Source organism: Alligator mississippiensis, chromosome 5, assembly GCF_030867095.1.
Source record: "Alligator mississippiensis isolate rAllMis1 chromosome 5, rAllMis1, whole genome shotgun sequence".
Lineage (NCBI taxonomy): Eukaryota > Metazoa > Chordata > Crocodylia > Alligatoridae > Alligator > Alligator mississippiensis.
The window spans coordinates 37,576,879-37,600,762 of NC_081828.1; the positions used below are offsets into that span (position 1 = coordinate 37,576,879).

A 23,884-nucleotide genomic window follows, 5' to 3' on the forward strand; every position below is an offset into this window, starting at 1 on the left:
TGGTGAGGTGGAATGAAGGGCAGCAGCCAAGATGGTGGCTGCCCCCTTGTGCTTCTCTGCCAATCAGTGTCAAGGGGCAAGGCTGCTCAAAGGGCAGCCAGAAGTCAAGATGGTGGCTGCCCCCTCATCCCGAGGGGTGGGACCACTGTGAAATGACTGCAAAATCAGTTCTTCGGGCTGTAACCAAGCCACAGTAATTGCTTTATCGTTGCATGTTAGGCAGGTCTCTATTTACAGGTTTCAAGTAAGCTGCCTTTGAACCAGTCTCTCACTTCTTGTTTGTGGCATTGATATTGATGGGGACCTGCTTTTATTTGGTTGCTGCCTTTGTTCTGTTGGTTTTATTTTGTTGGTGATATATTTTGTAGTGCTACAAATGAATGTGTATGCATAGCTTTAGAGTTAGAGTACTTTAGGACTAGTGCTTCAGTTACAATTTCCTTTATTCCTTTGGGTATGCATTTTTGAGTTTCTGACCATTTCCATTCTACATCATTGTATGTTAATCACTGTCTCAGTGATTAACTGTTTCTGATAAGTGCTCACAGATTCTGGAAAGAAAGTTGATTATTGGGATAAATTGGGGGATTCTCTTCATAACTTTTGATCTCAGGCTTCTGGACGGTCGTGCTTTTTTAAGTGCTCCAAATACCTTTAAAGTACTCTAGAGAATGAGTGCACACATGTACGTGACTGAATAAGCACTTAAGATGGCTCAAATCTTTAAAAATGAGGAACGCCCTTGAAGTGCTTCCTGAAATGTTTGTTGGCTCCAGTGGTCCCCCCGCATCCCACAGTGGTCTGCTACACACACTGCCAGCAGCATGGGATAGCCACCGAGTTCTTGCTGTCCTGTGTGCTCAGATGCTCTCAGGAACTTCCGTAATCCCTGGCTGGAATGCAGTGATGCTCTATGACTTTGCAGCTGTTTTGAAGTGCTCTATGGCAGGGTTTCTCAACCAGTGGGACATGTCTAGGTAGGACTCAGGTTGTGGTGGCGAAATCGGAAGTGCCAAGGTGGGACTTCCTGTTTCGCTTTTACGCACTTCAATCCTCTGGGGGGGACACCCTGCTCCCCCACACCTCCGGCTGCTCATTGACCAGTGGGATCAGGATTTTTTGACCTTAGTAGGTGGGACATAAGGTGAAAAAAGTTGAGAACCGCTGCTCTAGGGTATGGGGGCAGAGAGGAAGGTTGATTTATCTGTATGGTGCTGAATTTGAAGTACTTCAGGATTCAATGATCTATTTTGGAAAATATCATATTTTAGCCATTTTTGGAAAAATAAACTTCATTGCTAAACGAGAAAGAAATATTTCTGTACCACCCTGCCTACTTCAGATATCTGACACCTTCAGGAAAAAGAACAGCCTGATCTGCACATCAAAGAGCAACTCGCACAAAGGGACTTCCACTGAGCCAGGGGAATATACATCCAGCTGCAGCTTCCCCTATGCAAAAAATGAAGTTTATTTTCTACATAAGAGAACTTTACAGTCTTTGATTTCTCATCAGCCTGAAGAAGGGTGTCTGAAAGCTTGAAAAGAGAGAATTTTTTTTTGCTATTTTAGTTGGTCTAATAAAAAGTATCGCCTCTGAACCAATGGTTTTGTATTTCACGATTCAATGTACTTACTCTCAGTGCATGTAATTTCATGGCCTCAGCATTAACTGAATGGCCCTCTGAGATCAGTGGATGGCCCTCAGAAGTCAACAGATATCTGACATGGGGGACTTCCATTCTCTTCCACTTTAACTTGTTTGCATTCGTATAGCATTTACTAATATTGCACCCATGGAATATCTTTAGGGTTGTTGTAGCTTGGCATCATGGTCTCGGATTACCTTCTCTTTGATCTCTCCTCCTTTCAACAGTTTACGTGTAGGAGTTCCTCTATTGACTTTCAATTTACTTGGGACAAACGTTGAAACCAGTTGATGTTGCTAGGCGTTTGTACCAAGGGATACTTACCAAAAGATGAGGCACAGGTTGTCAAGTGGCTGGTCACCAGAACATGTTCTTAACTTCACAAGCAGCGAATATTATATTCCTCTTTGGAAGTCTTGGCACCCTCATTTACCACACACAAAATTTTCTTTGCCTTGTCACTGCAGAACTGGGTCATAGATGTCCTGTCTTTTTCATCCTGTGTCCATGATCCTGAATTCTTAATAATGTCTCTGTCCGAGATATTAGCCTGCGTGTTGGCTCTGCACTAGAGCCTATCATAAGTTAGATCCTTTGCCTGGACAATTACATTGGTCTTGCTGTTTGGATGCATTTCTCTAGGGCTGCATTTTTTTCCCTCAACAACCTCTGCTGTAAGCTGGAATCAAGTTTCCCCACAAACAGCCCTGTCTCTAATTAGGGAATCTTTTTTTCTCTCCAAAGATGCCAGAGATCTCAATTCTGTAATATGAATGTCTATTTGCTCTTCTGCTTCTTGGTTTTGGATACAAAAAATCTCTGAGGTGTCATTAAAGCATGCTTCAAATTCTTTTATCCGTTGTTTCAGTCTTTAGTAATATGAAAGTTAATGATGCTATAATTATTTGTTCTTGTGTTATTAGTTAGTGGCATGAAGTAACATGCTTGAGAATAGCAAAATAGTTTAAGTAACATAACATATTTCTCCCAGTGACTCTGCAGGCAAATGACAGCTCTAGCTTTAAAGGATTTTTGCTACAGACACGAACAATCCTTGGAGATGTTGCTGTTGGTACTTTTCACATCATAGATGCAAACACACAAGGTCTTTTGTGTAACAAAATTCTGGTAAGTGGTTTCATTTTTAAAAGTTTGTCTGACTCTTATTAAACTATTTTACTTAGATTACAGAAGAAGAATGGAAAACGTCTTATTTCTGCAGTTACTCATGCTATCAAATATAATCTCAGGTTTCTCATGCTTTCCGTGGAGAAGGTGAAGTACAGACAGCTTAAAGACTCTTACTTAGTCAGGCACATATGCATATGCGGGGCCTGGGCCAGTGTGAGCCAGCGCTCAAGGACACGTGTGCAGTGTCTCCCACCTGAGGCCACAGTGGAGCCAAGCCCGCGGAGACCCCCCTGTCCCCAGGTTGCAGCCTGTGACCCGTTCCGCTCCAGTGACATACCTACCTGCGGAGCGCAGACACCAGCCCAAGCTTCCCTGGCTGGAGCCCTGCTGCCTTCTCACTGTTAATCCCTGGGTGGGCAGATCCCTGACTCAGGCTATGCAGATGGGATGGCTGGGGCTGGTGGCAAGTGGGTGTGGGCCAGCAGGAACCATCCGGGCGGCAGAACAGTGAGGCCAGGAGGAGCCGATGCGTTGCCAGGAGCAGCAGGGCCTGGGCTGGCAGGTGGTGTGGAACCAGTTATATTTATTTACATTTAACCCTATGGGAAAATGGGTTTTGCTTAATGCTCTTTTGCTTAGCGCTCATTTTTTCCAGAACCAATTAAGAAGCCTAAGCAGGGGTTGCCTGTATCAGTAATTTCTCCATCAAGTGTTCTTACATTGTTCTAACTGCCAACTTATGCAAAATTATCCTGGGTTCTGAGACCAAGCTGAGGTCAGGGGTGAGGGGTGTTGGTTTTGTGTTTTTCTTGATAATTCAGATATCCTTAAAATAAACCATGTAATATTTGTTATTTCTATGAAAATGCACGGTTATGTATATAGCTAGTCGTCTTAGTAATCTGGTGTTTTGACCTCCATTCAGATTCAAGGAACTCTTTTCATCTGGGATGCCAGATGAAAAACTTAGAGCACTACTGGAGAATTCAGCTGGCTACTGGGGCAAAGATCTGTGTTGGACACTAATGCAGAATCCTTTTCCTTGGCTGGATGAGAGGATTTTAGTTACCATCATAACCACTGCTGGCCCTACAGCAATTTAGTGATTTCAGGGGAGATTGCCTGTCCTCTTTTTTGCAGGGTGAATGAAATTATAATTGCGGCTGTGAATGCAAAGTAATAAAACTGCATTGTGCAGAAGGAATAGTTGGCTTGGAATGAAAGGCCAAGTAAAAGCTAATAAAGTCAGTCAGCTCTAACCAGATAATATCCTGGATCACTGCTTCAATGAGATGAGGACCTCTTGTTGTTTTAAGGGGGAAAGTGCATAGCTTTCTTTTATGTCAGCATTTGGTTTTTTTCCCCTTTGTAATTGCAGAATTCTTCTCTGAGTCAAACAAACCCTGAAAGTAAGAAAATTATAAGAGCAATTCGGGTAGCACCAGCAGACATAGGAAATGTTGAATTCAGGTACATTTTTGGTTGCTTTAACATATCAATATTTCATGAAGAAATGAACATGAACTCATTCTGAGTGGTATTATCATGAAAATGTTTTAAGAACTGTCAAGCATTCTTGTACCTTAGAATACTTATTTAATTTTAAATATATATATATTTTAAGATACATTAGCTAAATGAGAGAGATGCTTCTTAGTCTTATCTTGGCTCATAAGTAGTTTTCCCAGGAGGTATCCTTAAAATGTAATACCACTTTTTATCCCTAAAGGCACATGCTGCTATCTGTATGAGCTATTCCATAACAAGCACTAACCTATATGTGGTACATCTCCTGTCTTGTCAGAACATGTCCCAGAAATGTACTTCACTGATCACTTTTTCTTTCCAGAGCAACTGTTGTTCAGAGTTTGAATGTATTTTGGACTGATGTCAAAAGCCAAACTCTTATATCTTCTAGCCACCCCACACCTGTGGTAAGTTTAAGTGCAGTTGTGAATGGATTGTTTCATAAACTTATGAGTAACCAAGTTAAATAAGCTTCTGAAAAAATAGACTTCATGGTATTTTTTCAAAGATGGCTTGGGCTGAAAAGTATTAATGGGACTAAGCTCTATCTCACATTTTGTAATTAAATAAACTGAATTTTACTGACAAGACAGTTTTGGGTGTTGGGGTGGTTTGTTTGTTTTTAATTTTGCTTATGGCCCATTGTAAACTGCCTGATTTTATTATCATATTTTTCCTCAAATGAGAAATGCAGATATTATAGCACTCCTTTTGAGTTTGGCTACATTTGTCAGTTTTAATTCAAGAAAGCATGATGCTATAGGTGTCTCATAAGGAGTTGATAAGCAAAGTCCAGGATTGAATCCTTCACACCCTATTAGATGTTACTTAGAGCAGTGGTTCTCAACCTTTTTTGTACCAGGACCCATTTGTAAATATCGATGGCCAGTCCTGACCCAGTGCCCCTCACGCCTGACCCACTGCTCCCCTCCCCCAGGACCCAGCTCCCCAGTGTGCGGGCCAGGGCATGAGTGTGTGGGGTGAGGAGGATTTTTTTTTTTGTTGGGGGGGGGCAAACCAGGAATTCTGACCGCCTGCAAGGGAAAAGCCAGTTTTCCACATTTTTCTCCCTTAATGGAAATTCCATTTTTAAAGTTTGTTGATCTTTTTCTTAAGTTTGTTCCCTTTCATATATTCTTGGAACCCACTTATGGGTCGCGTCCCATGAGTTGAGAAGCACTGACTTACAGCTAGAGGTGCACTGATACATCGGTCCCATATCAGATCGACACCGATATAAGGAAACTTGACAGTATCGGCAATTGGCTTTTTTTGGCTGATGTGTCCAATACATGCCCTGTGCATGCACGCAGCCACAGCACAGCACGCAGATGACCAGGAGAATAGCCCAGCAGCGTGGAGAGCAGCTGGGTCCAGCTGGTAAGTCTGTTGTGGGGGGGGCGGGAGGAAAGGGAAGGGCCATGGGAGTACAGATTGAGGCCCCCACAGTGAGGGAGAGAGTGGGGCTGGGGCAGGGGCAGGGACAGGCGCTGCAGTGACAGGGCGGGGTGAGGGACAGAGCCTTGTGCAGCTTATCCAGGCAGTGCGGGGAGGAGGGGGCGGCTCTTGGCACTGCAGGCACCCTGGGAGGGCATGGGGGGCATGTGCCCCTGCATCTGCACGTGGAGTAAGGGTGGCTGCCACTGTGGGCTGAGGTTGGAGTAGCGCTGGGCTCTTCCCAAAGGGAGGGCTGGGCTGGGCTGGGCTGTGCTCAGGGTGGGTGGCAGTGGCACTGCGGGGGAGACTACAGTGAATTCTGGGGTGGCTGCAGCCCCTCCTCCCCCCCTCCATAACCCTCCTCACAGTGGCACAGCCACCCGCCCCGAGTGCAGCCTGGCCAAGCCCCCCACTGGGAAGAGCCCAGTGCTGCCCCAGCCCTCCCTGCCCTGTGTACAGATGTAGAGGCAAATGTCCTCCATGCTCCCCCAGGGTACATGCAGCAGCGAGACCTGCCCCTTCCCCTGCAGCCCCTGGATAAGCCACTTCCATCTCCTTCCCACACCCTGCCCTAGCCCCACTACCTCCCTCACTGCGGGGGCCTCGATTTGCTCCCCGCACACATCTCTTCCCTTCCCCCTTGCCCTTTCCCCAGTAATAGACTTACCAGCTGGGCGCTGCTTTCCAAGTTGCCCAGCTGCATATCAGCAGTCAGATTGGTGTGCGGGCCAGGCCCCGATCCCGCCCTCGTCGCCATGAGCAGTGGTGATTCCGATCCCATTCTGGCCGCCATGGGCAAGCCGGGGGCGAACCGGGGTCGTACCGGACCCGTCTCTGGTGCACGCAGGCTGTGGCCGGCACCCTGGGCACGCGGGGTGGGAGAGAGCCGCGAAGCGGTTTAGCGCACGCGAGTTAGAATTAGTTACGGAGGCATAATGGTTGATTGAAAAGATTGTTTACTTACACCCAAAGATGGTATCGGTGTAGGCTGGACAAGTTTCCAGGCACAGCTCCCACTTGAACCCTCGTTGGAGGACTCTGACAAATCAATTGCTCCCACGGAGTTTGCTAGGCTCCGCGGGTCCAGTTAAGTTGGGTTCGAAAGTTTCCCCGGAGTTATTCAGGCGCCGCGGGTCCAATAAGTTTTCCCCGGAGTTTGCTAGGCTCCGCGGGGTCCGAAATTACAGGAAAGGGATACGTTTAGGATTGCGCTCGGCGACGGGGAGAGGCGAGAAGCGAAAGCTTCGTAGGCTCGGTTCCATTGCCTCTCTTGCCTGCTTAGGGGAGGCGCATCGGGTCCGCGAGGGTCCACAGCGCTTGGAGATCTTCACACAGAATCTCTCTCTCTTCCTCCCTCCTCCGGCTTGGGCAGAAACTACCCAAGCCTTTTGTACGGCTAGCAAGCTAATCGCTAGCCGCCACATGTGCCTAAATTAGGAATCGGCCAATAACATGGCACGGATCCTAATACAAATGGTGGGAACTTCTTTGCAACGTGTATCACTACAGTGCAAGAAAGAGATGCACACTGCAAAGAAGCTGCAACCCGGCGGGAAATCCCCCGCTGCACCAGAGTTCTCTCTAGCAGCAGAGAGCTCTACCGTGCAAAAAAAGCGACAAATTTGGCGGGAAATAATTTAGCGGTGCCGAAGCGCACACACAAACAAAAAATCACAACTGTGGGTTGTGACAATTGGTATTAGCTGATATGGCTCATTAAAAATCAGCCATCGGTATTGGCCAATAAATTTCTATCAGTACACCCCTACTTAGAGCACAGACAGGACTTCTCCATCTGTCCATTACGGACCACTTTGTACTGTTAAGTCCTATACAGTTTTCATCATTTTGAGGGTTTGGGAGAAGTATTTTTCAATGGGCTCTTTTGGCACACTCCTTCAGCTGCCCAGTGTGGTGACTTGTTATGTTGAAAAACATTGAAATATTATGCTTTAGTGAGATTGCAGCATTTTTAATTGATTTTTTTTTCTGTGAAATATTTTGAGGTTTTCACATTTTCAGGAGATGGAAATTCTGTTTTCCAGCCTGCTCTGCTCATTAGCAAGCTATAGTAACCAACCAGAACATCTTTTGATTTCAATTTTTTTGAGTAATATTGTTCTTAGCAATATACTTTGCCAGTGTACATGATTCTTTCACGAAGACAAAATTATTAATTTAAAATGGACATTGGCTCTTATTATAGACAAAACTAGGGGAGTTCAAAGCAACAAACTTCCTCAGCCCTTTTTATTCACAGATCAGTGGTTAAGGCAGTCATTCAGGATATAGAAGACTGAGGTTCAAGTCTCTCTGTTGCCTGACAGGTTTTGAACTCACATCTCTCTCCTCCCACAAAAATACCCTAACCACCAGGATATAGATATTTTAGAACAGAATTTTCTTGGTCTGTCCTGTTGATACACATCAACATTTTAATAAATAATTAAATTATACTATTATTTTAATAAATAATTAAATTATACTATTGCCCAGGTGTCCCACCTCCTGGGTGAGAGTACCCTAACCTCTGGGATTTAGAATCTCTCAAGTTAGCTCAATGAATGTTTAATTATCCCATGCAAGGTGGAACAGGAAGGAATGAGAGCATACCTGCTGCAGAATACTCTGCTACTTACAGTGGTAGTACATTTCACAGGGAGGTGTGAGACATGAACTGAGCCCAGGTCTTCCACACCTTTGGCACATCTACCTGTGAAATGTATTCGCTGCAATAAACTCTGGTGCAGTTCGTGCCAGAGCGTATTGCTCCCAGGCACAGCATTTACATGTGTGCCTGGGACTGCAGCACATTGAGCCAGAGCAGAGCAGCCCCGGCTGGCAGAGGGGCCCAGGGTCAGCCTGCCAGCCTGAGGCTGCTCTAACTAAGCTCAGTGTACTGTGAAGGGGTTGGCTGGGGCACGAGTGCCTCAACCAGCCCCGGTCAGCATATGTATACGCATGTATTGCAGCGGAGTAAATACTGCCGTAGGATAGTACTTGTATTGGGCAGTACTATCCTATGGTAGAGTTAATTATTTTACTGTGCCCTAATAGCACCTCACTAAGAAACAAGAAGGTAAGAAACAATGGGCCCCATGGGACTCGGAGCGGGGGGGCAGCAAAGGCACCAGTCGCAGGGCTCAAGTGCCTATATACTAATGCTAGGAGCATGGGGAACAAGCAGGATGAACTAACGCTCCTCCTTGCAGAAAATCCCACCGTTCATGCAGGTTTCTATCCTGTGTACAGGACCTCCACCTGACACAGGAGGTACACGGTCCCACTAGGGGGAATGCCTTACTGGATCTGGTATTGGCAACAGGGGATGATATGGTAGGGGACCTACAGATTGGTGGCCATCTCGGGGACAGTGATCACCTAATAATAGAATTCTTCATAAGACGTCCAGTGGGTAAGGTAACTAGTAGGGTGAAAGTGCTAGACTTTAGGAAAGCTGATCTCAATGCACTCAGGCGATTAGTCAAGGAAGCACTGCAGAGTAGGAGTTTTGAAGGGATGGGAGCCCAAGAAGGGTGGCTGTGCCTAAAGGAAACGATCCTTCGGGCACAAAGCAGGACAATCCCCGAGCGAGGCAAAAAAGGGAAAGGGGCCAGGAGGCTTCCCTAGCTGACCAGAGAAATCCAGGGCAGCCTAAGGGCCAAAAGGGGAGCACATAAAAAGTGGAAACAGGGTGAGATCACTAAAGATGAATATACCTGCTCTGCTCGTGCTTGTAGGGAGGCAGTTAGACGGGCCAAAGCTACCATGGAGCAGAGGATGGCATCCCAAGTAAAAGACAACAAGAAATTGTTTTATAGATATATTGGGAGTAAAAGGAAGGCCCAGGGAGGAATAGGACCACTGCTAAATGGGCAGAAACAATTGGTGACAGACAGGGGGGACAAGGCTGAACTCCTCAACGAGTTCTTTGCCTCAGTGTTCCTAAGTGAGGGGCACGACAAGTCTCTCACTGGGGTTGTAGAGAGGCAGCAGCAAGGCGCCAGACTTCCATACGTAGATCCTGAAATGGTGCAGAGTCATTTGGAAGAACTGGATGCCTTTAAGTCAGCAGGCCCAGATGAGCTCCATCCAAGGGTGCTGAAGGCACTGGCCGACATCATTGCAGAGCCACTGGCGGGAATATTTGAAAGCTCGTGGTGCACGGGCCAAGTCCTGGAGGACTGGAAAAGGGCCAGTGTGGTCCCCATTTTCAAGAAGGGGAGGAAGGAGGATCCGGGCAACTATAGGCCAGTCAGTCTCACCTCCATCCTTGGCAAAGTCTTTGAAAAAATTATAAAGGCTCGCATTTGTGAGAGCCCAGCAGGACAAATTATGCTGAGGGGAAACCAGCACAGGTTCGTGGCAGGCAGATCATGCCTGACCAATCTAGTTTCTTTTTATGACCAGGTTATGAAATGCCTGGACACAGGAGGAGGGGTGGATGTCGTATACTTAGACTTCAGGAAGGCCTTTGATACGGTATCTTACCCCATACTGGTGAACAGGTTAAGAGGCTGTGACTTGGAGGACTACACAGTCCGGTGGGTGGCGAATTGGCTGGAGGGTCGCACCCAGAGAGTCGTGGTGGATGGGTCGGTTTCTACCTGGAAGGGTGTGGGCAGTGGGGTCCCGCAGGGCTCAGTCCTTGGACCGATACTCTTTAATGTCTTCATCAGTGCCTTGGACGAGGGAGTGAAATGTACTCTGTCCAAGTTTGCAGACGACACAAAGCTATGGGGAGAGGTGGACACGCCGGAGGGCAGGGAACAGCTGCAAGCGGATCTGGACAGGTTGGACAAGTGGGCAGAAAACAACAGAATGCAGTTCAACAAGGAGAAATGCAAAGTGCTGCACCTAGGGAGGAAAAATGTCCAGCATACCTACAGCCTAGGGAATGACCTGCTGAGTAGCACGGAATTGGAAAGGGATCTTGGAGTCCTAGTGGACTCCAAGATGAACATGAGTCGGCAGTGTGACGAAGCCATCAAAAAAGCCAATGGCACTTTATCGTGCATCAGTAGATGCATGATGAATAGGTCCAAGGAGGTGATACTTCCCCTCTATCGGGCGCTGGTCAGACCGCAGTTGGAGTACTGCGTGCAATTCTGGGCGCCACAATTCAAGAGGGATGCGGATAACCTGGAGAGGGTCCAGAGAAGGGCCACTCCTATGGTTAAGGGCCTGCAGACCAAGCCCTACGAGGAGAGATTAGAGAAACTGGATCTTTTCAGCCTCCGCAAGAGAAGGTTGAGAGGCGACCTTGTGGCTGCCTATAAGTTCATCAAGGGGGCACAGAAGGGAATTGGTGAGTATTTATTCACCAAGGCGCCCCTGGGGGTTACAAGAAATAATGGCCACAAGCTAGCAGAGAGCAGATTTAGATTGGACATTAGGAAGAACTTCTTCACAGTTCGAGTGGCCAAGGTCTGGAACGGGTTCCCAAGGGAGGTGGTGCTCTCCCCTACCCTGGGGGTCTTCAAGAAGAGGTTGGATGAGCATCTAGCTGGGGTCATCTAGACCCAGCACTCTTTCCTGCTTATGCAGGGGGTCGGACTCGATGATCTATTGAGGTCCCTTCCGACCCTAACATCTATGAATCTATGCTGATGCTTTACTGTGGAGCTAATTAGTCTGCAGTAAATGTCTCATGTAGATGCACCCTGAGTGCATGTTCTAACCATAGAGTGATTGAATAAGAAGGGGCTGTTTTCCCCACCTTCCTTTTGGACAAGCACCTGAAAATGAAATATTTTGTTTTGGGTTAAATTGAGCATTTTGTTCAATGTAAGTGTTTAGCTTCATTTTTAGTTTATCATTTTAATGAAGGAAAAGATCAATTCTTTTAATTTTTTTTTTTTTTTTTTTTTTTTTTTTTTTTTTTTTTTTTTTTTTTTTTTTAGCCAAACCAAGATTTCTTCTTTTTTGACAGCTGAATCAAAAAATTAACTCTCACAGCCATTTCTAAGGGCTGAGGAGTTGAAAACAAAGTTTTGGTTTCATATATACATAGGAAAATGTGGTCTCATTTAGAAAATACTGCTCAATTAACTTATAATGGCTTTCATGCTGTTGTAATTTCCAGACTTCTGGGCATGTGGGTTGCGGCACAAAGAAGTTCTGTTTCAGCAGCCCTGCTGGGTGTAATTTGGATGACCCAAGCTGTTATTTCATGTCTTCTGAGGAAGAAGGTGGAGATGCTTTTAAATTTGAAATGAGTGGCCTGTCTGATGGATACATATCCATTGGGTTTTCCGATGACATGCAAATGGTAAGATACTGTCACTGAAAACACCTGTGAAAAAGCAATACAGTTATGTTATGGAAATTACAAATACTTTGCACCAAACTGTTCAGTGCTTACAATGAAGTGAATAAGAGGACCTGTGCAGAAAGAAAATTCCATTAGGTTTAGCAAAACTTGCAAAAATATTGATTATTAAAGGCCATGGTACACTAACTGCATGATATTGTTATAATACTACAGTACCATACACCTTGAATCAAATTCCATTTAATTGGCATGGGTTACCAGCTTCAGGTTCTTTTATTGTTTTCTCCCTCTGTTTTTTTACTACTGTTACAAGATTCTGCATGTGTACTCTGCAGTCAATTTGAATGGGATATACAAAATACAATATATTGCCCCCCTATAAGTAAATGATGTCCCTTATTTACTGAATTTTATTATCTCTGCACATATCCTGTGCTGATGTTGTAACACTGTATCCTGGATCTGGTAAATTCCAATAAATTTTCCTTTTTTTCTTAATGTATAGTGTTATGAATATCATCTGTAGGTCAAAGATGGTCAGGACAAGACCTAAAAACAGGAACCTAAAAATTAGGCAGCTTAGTAAGACTCCATTTCATCAAAGCACTAGAGCAATGTGGTCAAGTATTTTTGCTCAATTTGGATCCAGTAGACAGGTTTTCAAAAGAGCTGCATTCCATATAGCTCCCACTGAGTTGACTAGGTGCTTAAGTTAAGCACCCAGCTTCTATATATGGATTTAGTCTCTAAATATGAGTTTATGACATTTCTAAATACAGATTTAGGAGCCTAATATTTTTTATATGAAAAGCAAAGGTATCTGCAGATGATATAGCTGAATAATAGAGTTTACAGTCCTAGTATAAGACAAGAGACAACAAATAGAAATAGACTGCAGAGTTCAAAGAAACAATGGGATAGTATTGTTCAGCAAAGGCAGTGGTCTCAGCACACAAGCAACCTCACTATTGTTAGTTTTTTTTGTAGGGATCATGAAAAACAAGTCTTCAAGGTAGACAATAACTAAGTGTTGTGAATATTTATAGGGAACTCCTGCCAAAGATGAGAAAAAGCAGAAAGGTTGTAACTTAAAAATGTAACAGATGGGCAGTACCAGATCCAGGATGGCAAAAAAGGTGTGGTGGCAACAAAGAGCTCCCTGATCATGCATCCAATGACTGAATGGATTCCCTCAGTGGCAAACTAGGGGCAAGGGCAGGATGTGGCCATTCCAGTACACCCCCCTTGATCTGCATCTGTAAATGGATGTTGGAGGCTGCCCTCAGGCTCATTGGAGGCAACAGTCATCATCTCAGTAGATGAGAGATAATAGGTAAGGTAACGGTAGGCTTTGAAGGGCCTTGAAAGTGAACACAAGTAGCTTATGTTTGTGATAGAGAAGGAGAAAGCCTATGGAGAAGGAATGAAAAGAGAGGATTGAAGCAGTGAGCTCTGATTAGATGATCTTTGCAGCAGTATTCTGAATGAGGACGAGTAGGATGGAATTGCCAAGGACAGAGAGATGTTGCAGTACTCGATATGTGAGGTGATTCGAGTTTTGGTTGTTGGCTATCTTAGAGGGGTTAGGGAGAAAATATACAAGATTTAGATATACAGTAAAAGCTGTGCTATTTGGCATCTTACAAGCTGGCATGCTCTACTAACCAGCATTCTGGCTTGTAAGATAAAGTGAAACCGGAAGTGCCCACCGTGGGCTGCAGCCCCCACCCCGTAACCTCCCTCCCAGCAAGCCCAGTCCCCACTGGGAAGAGCCCCGCGTGGCCCCAGCCTGCAGCTGTAGCCCACCTGCACCCTGCACACAGATCCAGGGGCTCACCTCCACCTCCCACCCCATGCCCTCCTGGGGTGCATGCAGCAGCAGGAGCTGCCCCCCCGCCTCCCTGCGCCCCCCCAGATGAGTCACGGCTCCGTCCCGCACCATGCCCTGCCTGGGCAGCCCCAGCCCCACTCCCTCCCTCATCACAGAGGCCTTGACTGCTCCCCACATGCGCCTTCCCTCCCCATTCCCCTACCAGCACAACACACTTACCAGCTGGTTGCAGCTCTCTACACTGCCAGGCTGTGCTCCTTGCCACTTACGTGCTGCGTTCCAGCTGCATGCATGCATGGGGCCTTTATTGGCCAATTATTTGCCACATCAGGCAAAAAAAGTTGATTTCTGATGAATTGATCCGATATTGGATTGGTACCAATATAAAGAAAATTGACTATCAGTGTACCTTTAGAAAATTGAGATCTGTTTTAGCCTTGTTAAATTTGAGTTAACACCTGCATAGCCACTAAGAGATATCAGAGAGGATCAGAGTGGATGCAGGATGCAGATCTCTGAGTTATTAGCACAGAAAATATAACTGAATTCATTTTAATGGAGGAGATGGGGTACTAAGGACAGAGAGCTCTGGAATTCCCTCAGAAAAGTTGGACAGTAGATAAGGATCTTTCTAAAGACATGCTGAAGAACCTTACTAGGCAAGAGGAAAAGGGGTCAGGACAGCATCATGGAACCTAAGGAAGGCCAAGATTTCCGTAAGAACAGCGTGGTCAGCAGTGCCCAAAACAGCTCCCGGGTTAAAGGGAATAAGCATATGGTACCGCTTCCTAGCCTGCTAGAAGAGCACGTTAGAGATTTTGTCAAGAACAGTTTCAGTGGCGCTCAAGGACTGAAGGCTGAAGTAGAAGAGCTTGAATGGAACTGGAGAAGAGAAGCTTCAGAGACTGATTGTAAACAGCTCAGCCAAAGAGCTTAGTTTTTACTACTGTTGTGTGGGTTGAGTTCTATGGCCTCGTGCCCTGGAAATCCTCATCAAAATCTGTCAGCTTTGCCTGCATGTGAGTGCAGGATAGAATTCTGTTTGTGCTTTATCACCAACATGGATAAATCTGCTTTTCAGGGGAATGATGACATTTATATTTGCACTAAGAATTCAGCAGGACGGATAGAAGTCCAACATGCCTTTTCAACTGGACGAACTACTCCTGAAATTTTGCCTCTGGTAAAATAATTTTGGGTTAATTTGTATGTATGTGTATAATAACAACTCAGATTTCTTGTTGCTCAGTTGGCTTTATTCAGCTGCTGGGGTTGAGATGTGGATTTTTCAGTGTTGAATTCTGGACAGTTCAATAAGATCATCTGGATCCAAACTATAGTATCAAAACTTGAGGATATCATTCTGCTCTGAACAGGGTTAACCCCTAGAACTGAATTTACATGCACATTCGCTTTTACCCAAACTCTGAGTTGGTATTAGGAGAGGAGATATGCAGAAGCCAAGGGAGATGTTGGAACAGAAAAAAACATTTGCCACATTCATGGATTTACACAGCTAAACTTAAAATAAGCAGTATTCCAACAAACATTTAGCAAATCAGAAATGTAAGCTAAATAAAATACAGCTATATTGTTTGTACCTTCTGCAACAAGGTAATAAAATACACTCTCTTTGTCTTACTAAAAATAAATCTTGTGTTAATTCTTAACTGTATTGTCATTGACCCATTGACAGCAGTTGAGTTCAGTCTTAATTTATGCTGCAGTGAGTATGTAGAAGAATAAGGCCCTGAGTCTTGATTTTACAGTTAATGCACTGGGAACAAATGGTTGAATAGAAGAATGACATTTTAGCTTAAGTGTACAGTTCCAAGCCTTGTGTGTGTAAGTAATCCCATATTTCCATGGATAGTTCTCCCGAAGAGAATGGAATTTCTCCCCCTGCCAAAAATTTTTCAGATACAAATTTTTGGAGTCAGGCCCACAATGAGCTGTAATTAAGTTTCAAAAAAAAAAAAGAAAAGAAAGGCTAACAGTGCTGGGGTGGATCCAGAGGGGGTACAGTGGTGTGGCTGGCAGCCCCCTTTCAGACTGGACTGTGCTGCTGGAGTCTCTGGGGACCTTAAAAATGCCTCAAAGTAGAAGAGAATCCTCCCTTTCCCTTCGTGCTCAGAGGCATATCCCGTTCATCCCCCACCTGCCATGGCTGCTGTTCCCACTGTCCCAAGAGCAGGGGAATCTTCAGAGCTGCTCCTGCCCACTCCAGCTGGGTTGTGCTGGGGCTGGGCTCACTTAGGGCTGCAGTAGCTGCAGCAGTTTCCTGCATCTGCACTTGTGCTTTCTTCTGGGGGAACAAGGCAGTGTGGGGGAACCTACCCTCTTCCCATGGCTGTTACCACTCTTCCCAGCTAAGCCTAGCTCCTGTGCAGGAGCAGGCAGGAGAAGGTCTGAAGCTTTGCCCACCCCCAGGACAGCTGGGAAAGCAGCAGTGCCTGGAGGAGGGGATGAAAGGAGAAGGGAAGGGAGGGGGCATGCCTCCGAGCACAGAGGGGAAGGGTAGGGATGCTTACCTGCTTTGGGAAATTGAGAAGTCCCCAGAGACTCCCACAGCATGGTTTGCCCATACTAGTGGGTTGCAGGGGAGGAGGCTGGGAGTGGAGGTTCTGCACCTCTGCAGCACCCCCTTTTGCCCAATCCTGGATTTACCCCTGGCTGCCTCAACTTCTAGTGAGAAGTGGGGCATGGTGAAAATCTGTAAGTATTTCTTATGAATAGCACATAATACATTTTATTAAATAGTAAAGACTGGGTAGCTCTACTTTGTACTACTAAACTTACAATTTCCATGCTTTTTATTGCTGTGTAACAAATGTCTTGCATAATAATTTCATATAATCCTCCTCTAGGGTGATGTGCAGAACACAGTGACTTCCTTTAACAATGGTATTATCAAATGTTCTTTTACTACAAAAAATGCCATGTCAACTCATTTGAAAGCTGCCGGCACTTCTTACTTCATATTTCTGGCTGTTGGACCATCAGTGTCTGGTGAGCGTCACCCTATCACACAGGATCCAAAATAAATAATAATTGGGGAGGGGAACATATGCCCGCCCACCCCCTTTTTTTTTTTATACCTTTTGGCCAAGGCAAAGAGGTTTGAAATATCAGCGAGATAACTCTAGCCCATTTTTTGGTCTGAAAAGAGATATTGGTGATACAGTAATAAATTGAAGTTGTACCTGAAGTTTACATTATTGTAGCAGAATAACTTCTCCAAATATTTATCTTTTAACATTATTATATGCTTTCTGGTATCACCTAGAGGCAACAACCAAGTACAAGCCAGAGCCTCGTGGTACTAGGCTCTGTACAACTACATAACGGGAGATGGCCCTTTTCCCTCAAGATATGACAATTAAGACAAAAGGTGGGAGAGAAAATAAAAGTAAACTTGAACTTAAGTAGAACATGTCTCCCATTTGCATGCCCTAGTCACTAGTGAATCTGTAATTCCAAATATTAAAATGCCCCTTTTGCAACCAGACACAGCTGAAAATAAAAAATATCAGTGCTTGTTGCTGTTGGAGGGGATAATCTGGCATCAGGACAGAAAAAAAGGGGGAGGGGTCAAATTATCTTTTGTTTGCCTCATGACTGCTCTTAAGACAGTCTTGTTAAACATTTTTTGCGGAAATTGGGACAGAGGATCATTCCTATCTTAAAACGTTTTCAAAAGGAATCAAGATGTCTTGTTGGTGAGCCAGACTTTTACAGCTGAATCAGCAAACAAGGACCCTTAAGTTTTCATAGGCCACTTACAGAAGTTATTGATCAAGCTGTAACTTCAGGCACTTTACACAAAGCCCTTAAAATTACAGCGTCATCAAAAGTAAACAGGTGTTTGTTGTTTGGTGAGAGTTCAGAGCCTTCATGCACTGGCTGGGGCCAGGAGGCTGAAGTCACTGTAGCCTGCTGTGGAAGCCTGGCAGCTGGGCAAGCTGGTGTCTCTGGGCTTGTTCCTGTGCCTGCCTGGGGACACAGGGGTAGGGATTCCCCCATGGGGCGGGGGGGAGCTCTCAGGGGGTGGACCCCTAAGCGGTGCCATTGGGCACTGGGGACCTTCTCCATGGGGTTGGGGTTGTCAGCCAAGGCCCCTCCACCCCCAATAGCTGCACTCTCCCCCTCACTCCCTGGCTGTCCAGGGAGGAAGCTCTCTGCCTCCTGTCTGTGGCAGACCAGGGGCATGACACGCAAACCTCATAGGGAACTATATATAAGTTCCCTAATGCAGAGGTTTTCAACTGGGGTTACGCGTACCCCTGGGGGTACGCGGGAAGGTCTCAGGGGGTACTCGGCAGTGGGTGCCACTGTACCACCATCATTTCTGCCAACACTTCTGCCGCCACTGTGCCACCAGCACTTTCACCACCAGTATGCTGCTGGCACACTCACCAGTTGGCCGCTGGGGGACCCCCCCACCACCACCGCTCATTGACCGGCTGCTGAGGGACTCCTTCCTTCTCAACTGGCCACCAGGGGTACACTGACCCAAAAAGGTTGAAAACCCCTGCCCTAAGGCTCTCTAATTTAGAGCACTTTATTACCTGATTTAACTTGGGTTACGTTTTTGCATAATCGACCATTTGAAAAGCACTCTGCAACTGTGCGCGTGTGTTATGACATGGCTATAGAGCACTTGTAGGAGCCAAATCATGGAAAAAAGTGTCACTTCTGTCTGCCCCCATAGTGCCTTATTAGACCAATTGTATTGATGTAAAAGGGAATATTCTGGTTAAATCCCAACAAATGGGAATACCATTTTAGAGTCTGATCCTGCAAAGTCCTCAGTGCACTGGACTAGTGTAATTTGCAGGGAATCAACATTTCCTGAAACTTACCATTTGTTTGGAATAAATGTGGATGTATGAGCCCAGACTCGGGCTTGCAAGTTTGCAAATATTGTGTGTGCAAAGAATGGATTAAATATTTAATCATGCTCACAGCATGGACTATCTATTCTTCATGTTCCCAAGATAGGGATATCAAGTGCCTGGGGTAAACATATAGATATTAAACAGATTTGGGGATCTCCTAAAATTCCATGGACAAATAGAATTTGAATATATTTTGATTCCTTGTAGGACAGATACAGAAGCATTCAAAGATACCTTTTATCACAAATGAGAAAGTGAATATTTCAAGCTATATGGCAGTAGGTGGCACCAGTTCTACACCATCCATTATTAAGGCTCATGGTAAGAGTTTTCTTTAAGTATTTACCTTCCTTTATAACTGGGAAATGTATGTTCTTGTTTAGGCAAACAGGCATATACTTTCCTGTGGTAGAAGGCAGTACCCAGTCCTGAAGATGTGTCTGAAACTAATACAGGACTGAATTTTGCCTATCCTGAGTGGATCTTTGACATTTATGAGGAAAAATAAGAAATATTTTTGGTGGTAATTTGATATCTTAAAATGATGGGTGTTCCCATACATTTATTTGTTATGCCAGTATTCCAGATAGATCTTTCATTTTATAATTGTCTTCAACATAATCCCAGTTACTTACAATTTGTCTCTCAAAAAAAATGTAACAGCTTTCCAAGTAAATGATACATTTCCTAAGAAGGGCACAGTACTGGCCATTAATCTATCATTCTAAATTTGAACTCAGGTTTTTTTTTTATCATCATATATCAAACCTTAATAGTTTTACAGATTTTGTTACTAACTTTTTCTTCAATTTGCGAAGTAACAAAGATAGAAACATGTCAATCAGAGACTCATTCTGTAATGTTATCATGTAGAAATCATCGCTATGTGTCTCTACTTTTGGGAATGAAAATTCAAGGTGACAAAAATCAAGATTCTGAATTCCCTAGCAACAATCAAAAACACCTGCCTATCTGTTATCTACCCTAAAAAAAGAAAGACAAATGCTATTGCAATACCTTTATGAATTATGACACTAAATAGAAGAATCCCATAGGACTCAAATCTGAGAGGGACTGACAGCTGTCCACCAAAGTACCTACATAAGTATTTAACTTTAAGCTCAGAGTGTAATTATTCATGTGCTCAATGTTCAAGTGTCTATACCAGTGTATTGCTGAGTATGTGCTCCGACACTCAGCAATTTGCAGAATCCAGCTTAAAGAGCAATATTATTGTAGTATCACCAATCTGGGTTTTATCATTACTTAGGACTGCCCAAAGTACTTGAATTTTTTTTAACTGAGGTTGGTTTAGAGTTAATTTGGTCAGCTTTTTTTTCTTTGTAAGGGGCTCTCATGTTGATAGCCTGGATGACTACAGGAAGTATGGGAATGCTATTTGCTAGGAATGTGAAAAAAGCCTCTCACAGTCTTCTCCTTGGCAAAGCTGTCTGGTTTCAGGTATGTACATAAATGTAACAAAAAGTAGTAACAACTATAACAGTACAATGAGAAAATTGAATGATAAAGTGGGCAAACAATTATAAGAAAAACCCAGATAAGGTTTTTGCTGGGGAAGGATAAACTTTTTTTAAACACAGTTGTTGCATGCAAACACACAAGTCAGATCACTTATTAGAAAATGTGACCTGATCTTTCACATTCAGCAGATTTCTATGACTAAAGAAATTGCTAAAAAATATCCGGGACGGTGGCACCTGAAACAGCAGAATCATTTACTATACCAAAAAGATACTTGGGTATGTGTCACTTGAGATACCCAAATGGTAGTTATATGGCGCTCAGCTGCCATTTTTGTTATTTACACACAGTTAGCTATCTTATTCTGCATTCAGTGCAGATACTCAACTGTCCACACTGCCACTCAGCATACTCAGTAGGTATGTGGCTCCATATGTACATACCTAGGCAAGTATATATCCCAAAATTGTAGCTGTGAGACAGAAATAAACATGACTAGCAGCTCCTAAACCCTGGGGAAGGATGGCAACCTTCTCATATTTTGGTCAAAAACCTAGTGGTCCTGGCACTCATCCAGAAAGTGAGAGACTTTTTTTTTAAGCTCTCTTTACCCAGAGGGAGTTTGAACCAGTATTGCTGCTGCTTCCTAGCACTGTTCTAACCACCAGGCCACAGGTAGGATATTATATATTTCCCAGCTTGAAGCTGGCCCCCTACATAGCCAAATGAAGGAGTGGGTCGTATGAATGCAAAGAAGCTAGTGGGTCTGAGATGGCTCTAACTCTAGAAGGGGGGGAACCCTGGTTCTATTGTGGACTTTTGCTCCCACTGCAGCAGAACTTCCCCACTGCTCTTTACTGATTTTATCAAATGACTATTAAATGCAAAGGGCAGCAGCTCAGTTATAAGCATTACCTAATCATCCTTCATGGTCCCTGATATGCTGAGCCACACTGTTAGTGTTACATAGTCCTACCAGCAGATGGAGGCAGGGCATAAATAAAATGAATGAGGAGGCCTGTGTCAACCAAACATTTCTTTCCTTCTTGTCTCCAAGCAGCTAGGAATCACCTTCTTGCCAGCTGACCTACTGTGGGCCCTTGGTGCCTAAAGTTGAATAACTTAAGACAAATTCTTAGCTGGTATAAAATGTCATAGCTTCACTGCCGATCTGCCTCTTTCTCATTGACATTATTTTTCAAAATTGATTTTTTGAAACCTTGTTGATCGGGGTATGTTAGCCTTAGTTTTTAATATAACATACTCTATGTTGTAGTGTTATTTGCAGTTTTCCATTTGTGTTTATTGCAAGTTCGTGTGTGGAATAACATGACATATTTTGCATCTGTTATTCCTTCTTCAGAATAAAAAAGAAAAACCTCACCGACATTTTGCTGAAGAGGTTAACTTTGTTAGTAAACACTACCTAAAAACTGTCTGCCATTAAACATAAATATTAAAACTACCAAAGAAACTTTAAATGTGTGATGCTACATGAATAAAAGGAATAGTAAGAGGCAAATGAATGATAATATGCTTTAGCTGCTTTGGGGGAACCCCAGCACACTTGTTTTTAACAGCCCATATTAAAATTAACAGGTTTATACCATCTTTTTTTTTTTTTCCAAAGTGTGAATTTCTTTAGTAATGTAAACAAATATACTTTAACTCTTGCTGTTGCAAATTAAAATGTTAATGCATACAAAGTTTGGGCTTAATACCTAGCATTTTATCTTTTTGCTTAGGTTCACTGGTGTCTGATGGCGTTAACTGTAGCAAAAACAACAACTGCTTTCATACTAGCCTTTGTAGCAGCAATGGGATGGAGTAATGTAAGTTAGTCCCGTTTTCCCCACAAACTCTCCTAGTTAGTGCATGTAAAAGAAAATTTTTTTTGTGTTGTAGTGCCTTTCAATGTAAAAACTGAAATGAATGTTTTATCCAGTGTATAAGGGACATCCAGATTTTCCAGTGTATAATCCACTTAAAGATTTTTATCCCTTTTTCAAGTCTGAATTGCACAGATACAGTAGAATCTCCATCATCACACCACTACTTTACATTTTATGCCCATTATAGCATTTTTATGCCCATTATAGCATAGTAGATAAAGGGATTTTTCTCTACCTCTTTTATCACTTAATTTCTGCTTCATTACTTCACCTCATGTCTCTATTTCACATCCCTTATGTGCATATTCTTTTTTCCTGAATAATAAAAATGCTATTTGCTTTACCTCAGCTTTATTTCTATTGGATATCTGCCTGAACTGGAAGCCTTGAGCCAAGTCCAGAGAACCTCTGAAATATGCTAGGAAAGTTCCTATCAAAATTTCACAATTTGGAGCTTTCCCTGTAATTGGCCAGAATGGCTTTACTTCGCATTCCTGAGTAGAGTACCTGATATTAATGGGACTGCCTGAGGCTTAAATGTCTATGCTTGCAAGTCAGTTTACAAGTTCGGGGTCACAACTACTTGCAAATTTCCTACCTGCAATATAGTTCATATCTTTCCAAGTAAAGTACTGCAACTCATGACCCTGTTTTTGTTACTGTTCCCTGTCAGAATACTGTTTTGCTTTAACCAAAAAAAATCTGCTCAAGATGTATATTACTAACAAATTGCTAAATTTTGGAGAGAGGGGGTTTGAATAGAAAGAGATGATTTGTTATTATATTGATGTTGTGTTTTGCTGCTTATGGGAGATCCATTTCATACATGGATCTCTTCCTAGAAATATAAAGATTCATCACCATGCACTGTCACAACCCAAGGGTGTGATTTTTTGTTTGTGTGCGCTTCGGCACTGCTAAATTATTTTCCCGCCATTTGTAGCTTTCTTTGCAGGGTGCATTTCTTAGCTGAAGAAAGGAGATGCACGTTGCAAGGAGTTCCCGCCATTTGTATTCAGATTCGTGCCCCACTATTGGTCAGTTCTAAATTATTCCTACGTGGCGGCTAGCAATTGGCTTGCTAGCCGTATAAGAGGCTTGAGTGGTTTCTGCCCAAGTTGGAGAACTTGGAAAACTCCGAGGAGAACCCTGCAAGGGAGGACTCCACGAACATCAGGAGGAGGAGACTTCACGTCTCGTGAAGATCTCTAAGCGCTGCGGAGCCTATTGGACCCAGCGTGAATATCAAGAAGGCAACAGGGGTCTGATCAGCCTCTCGCCTCTCCCCGTCGCTGAACGATCCCTCGACATACCCTTCCCTGCGCACAAGCCTAGCAAACTTCGTGTGAGTCTATTCAGAGCTCTTTGCTTTGAGTACTTTCTTCGGTTGGCGCGACACGCTCGCGGTTTAGAGCCTCCAACCGGATGGGCTAGAAGAATGTTCACGGGAAGGAACTCTAGTCCGCCTCTCTTCTTTTCTATCTGTAACTGTAACTCAAGCAAGTTTTCCTGCCTGCACCGCAACCATCTTCAGTGTAAGTAAAATAATCTTAAATCAACCATTAAGCGTCCGTGCCTAATTCTAGCGTGTCGCCTGCTTTCTCCGACCCAGCGTGCCCGGGCTGCTGGCCACAGCCCGCGGCGCGAAAAAGGGCCCGGATCGCTCCCGGCCCGCACATGCACAACTGTAGATACTAGAATTAAATTTAATAACCAAATTCTATTTTTATTTGCACCACAGAAAAATCTGGAGTAGCTTCACT

At 44.1% G+C, this 23,884-nt stretch overlaps 1 protein-coding gene across 4 annotated transcripts in view; it reads left to right on the forward strand.

Annotated features, from left to right (window-relative positions):
* Positions 1-23,884, forward strand: part of LOC132243264 (putative ferric-chelate reductase 1) — a 32,676-nt gene that overhangs the window by 8,639 nt on the left and 153 nt on the right. Inside the window, exons 3-12 of one of the 4 annotated variants that reach the window (XR_009462388.1) lie at positions 2,641-2,777; positions 4,159-4,250; positions 4,630-4,714; positions 11,830-12,015; positions 14,931-15,032; positions 16,717-16,858; positions 18,955-19,068; positions 20,096-20,208; positions 21,975-22,061; positions 23,065-23,656. Coding sequence is in view for 3 of the 4 variants with exons in the window: in XM_059728073.1 (XP_059584056.1) it covers positions 2,641-2,777; positions 4,159-4,250; positions 4,630-4,714; positions 11,830-12,015; positions 14,931-15,032; positions 16,717-16,858; positions 18,955-19,068; positions 20,096-20,208; positions 21,975-22,061; positions 23,065-23,094 (1,088 nt within the window). In the remaining variant the exon portion in view is untranslated. Of the gene's footprint in view, positions 1-2,640; positions 2,778-4,158; positions 4,251-4,629; positions 4,715-11,829; positions 12,016-14,930; positions 15,033-16,716; positions 16,859-18,954; positions 19,069-20,095; positions 20,209-21,974; positions 22,062-22,470; positions 23,681-23,884 lie in introns of those variants that run through there. The other 3 variants (XM_059728074.1, XM_059728073.1, XM_059728075.1) reach the window with 3 other exon arrangements.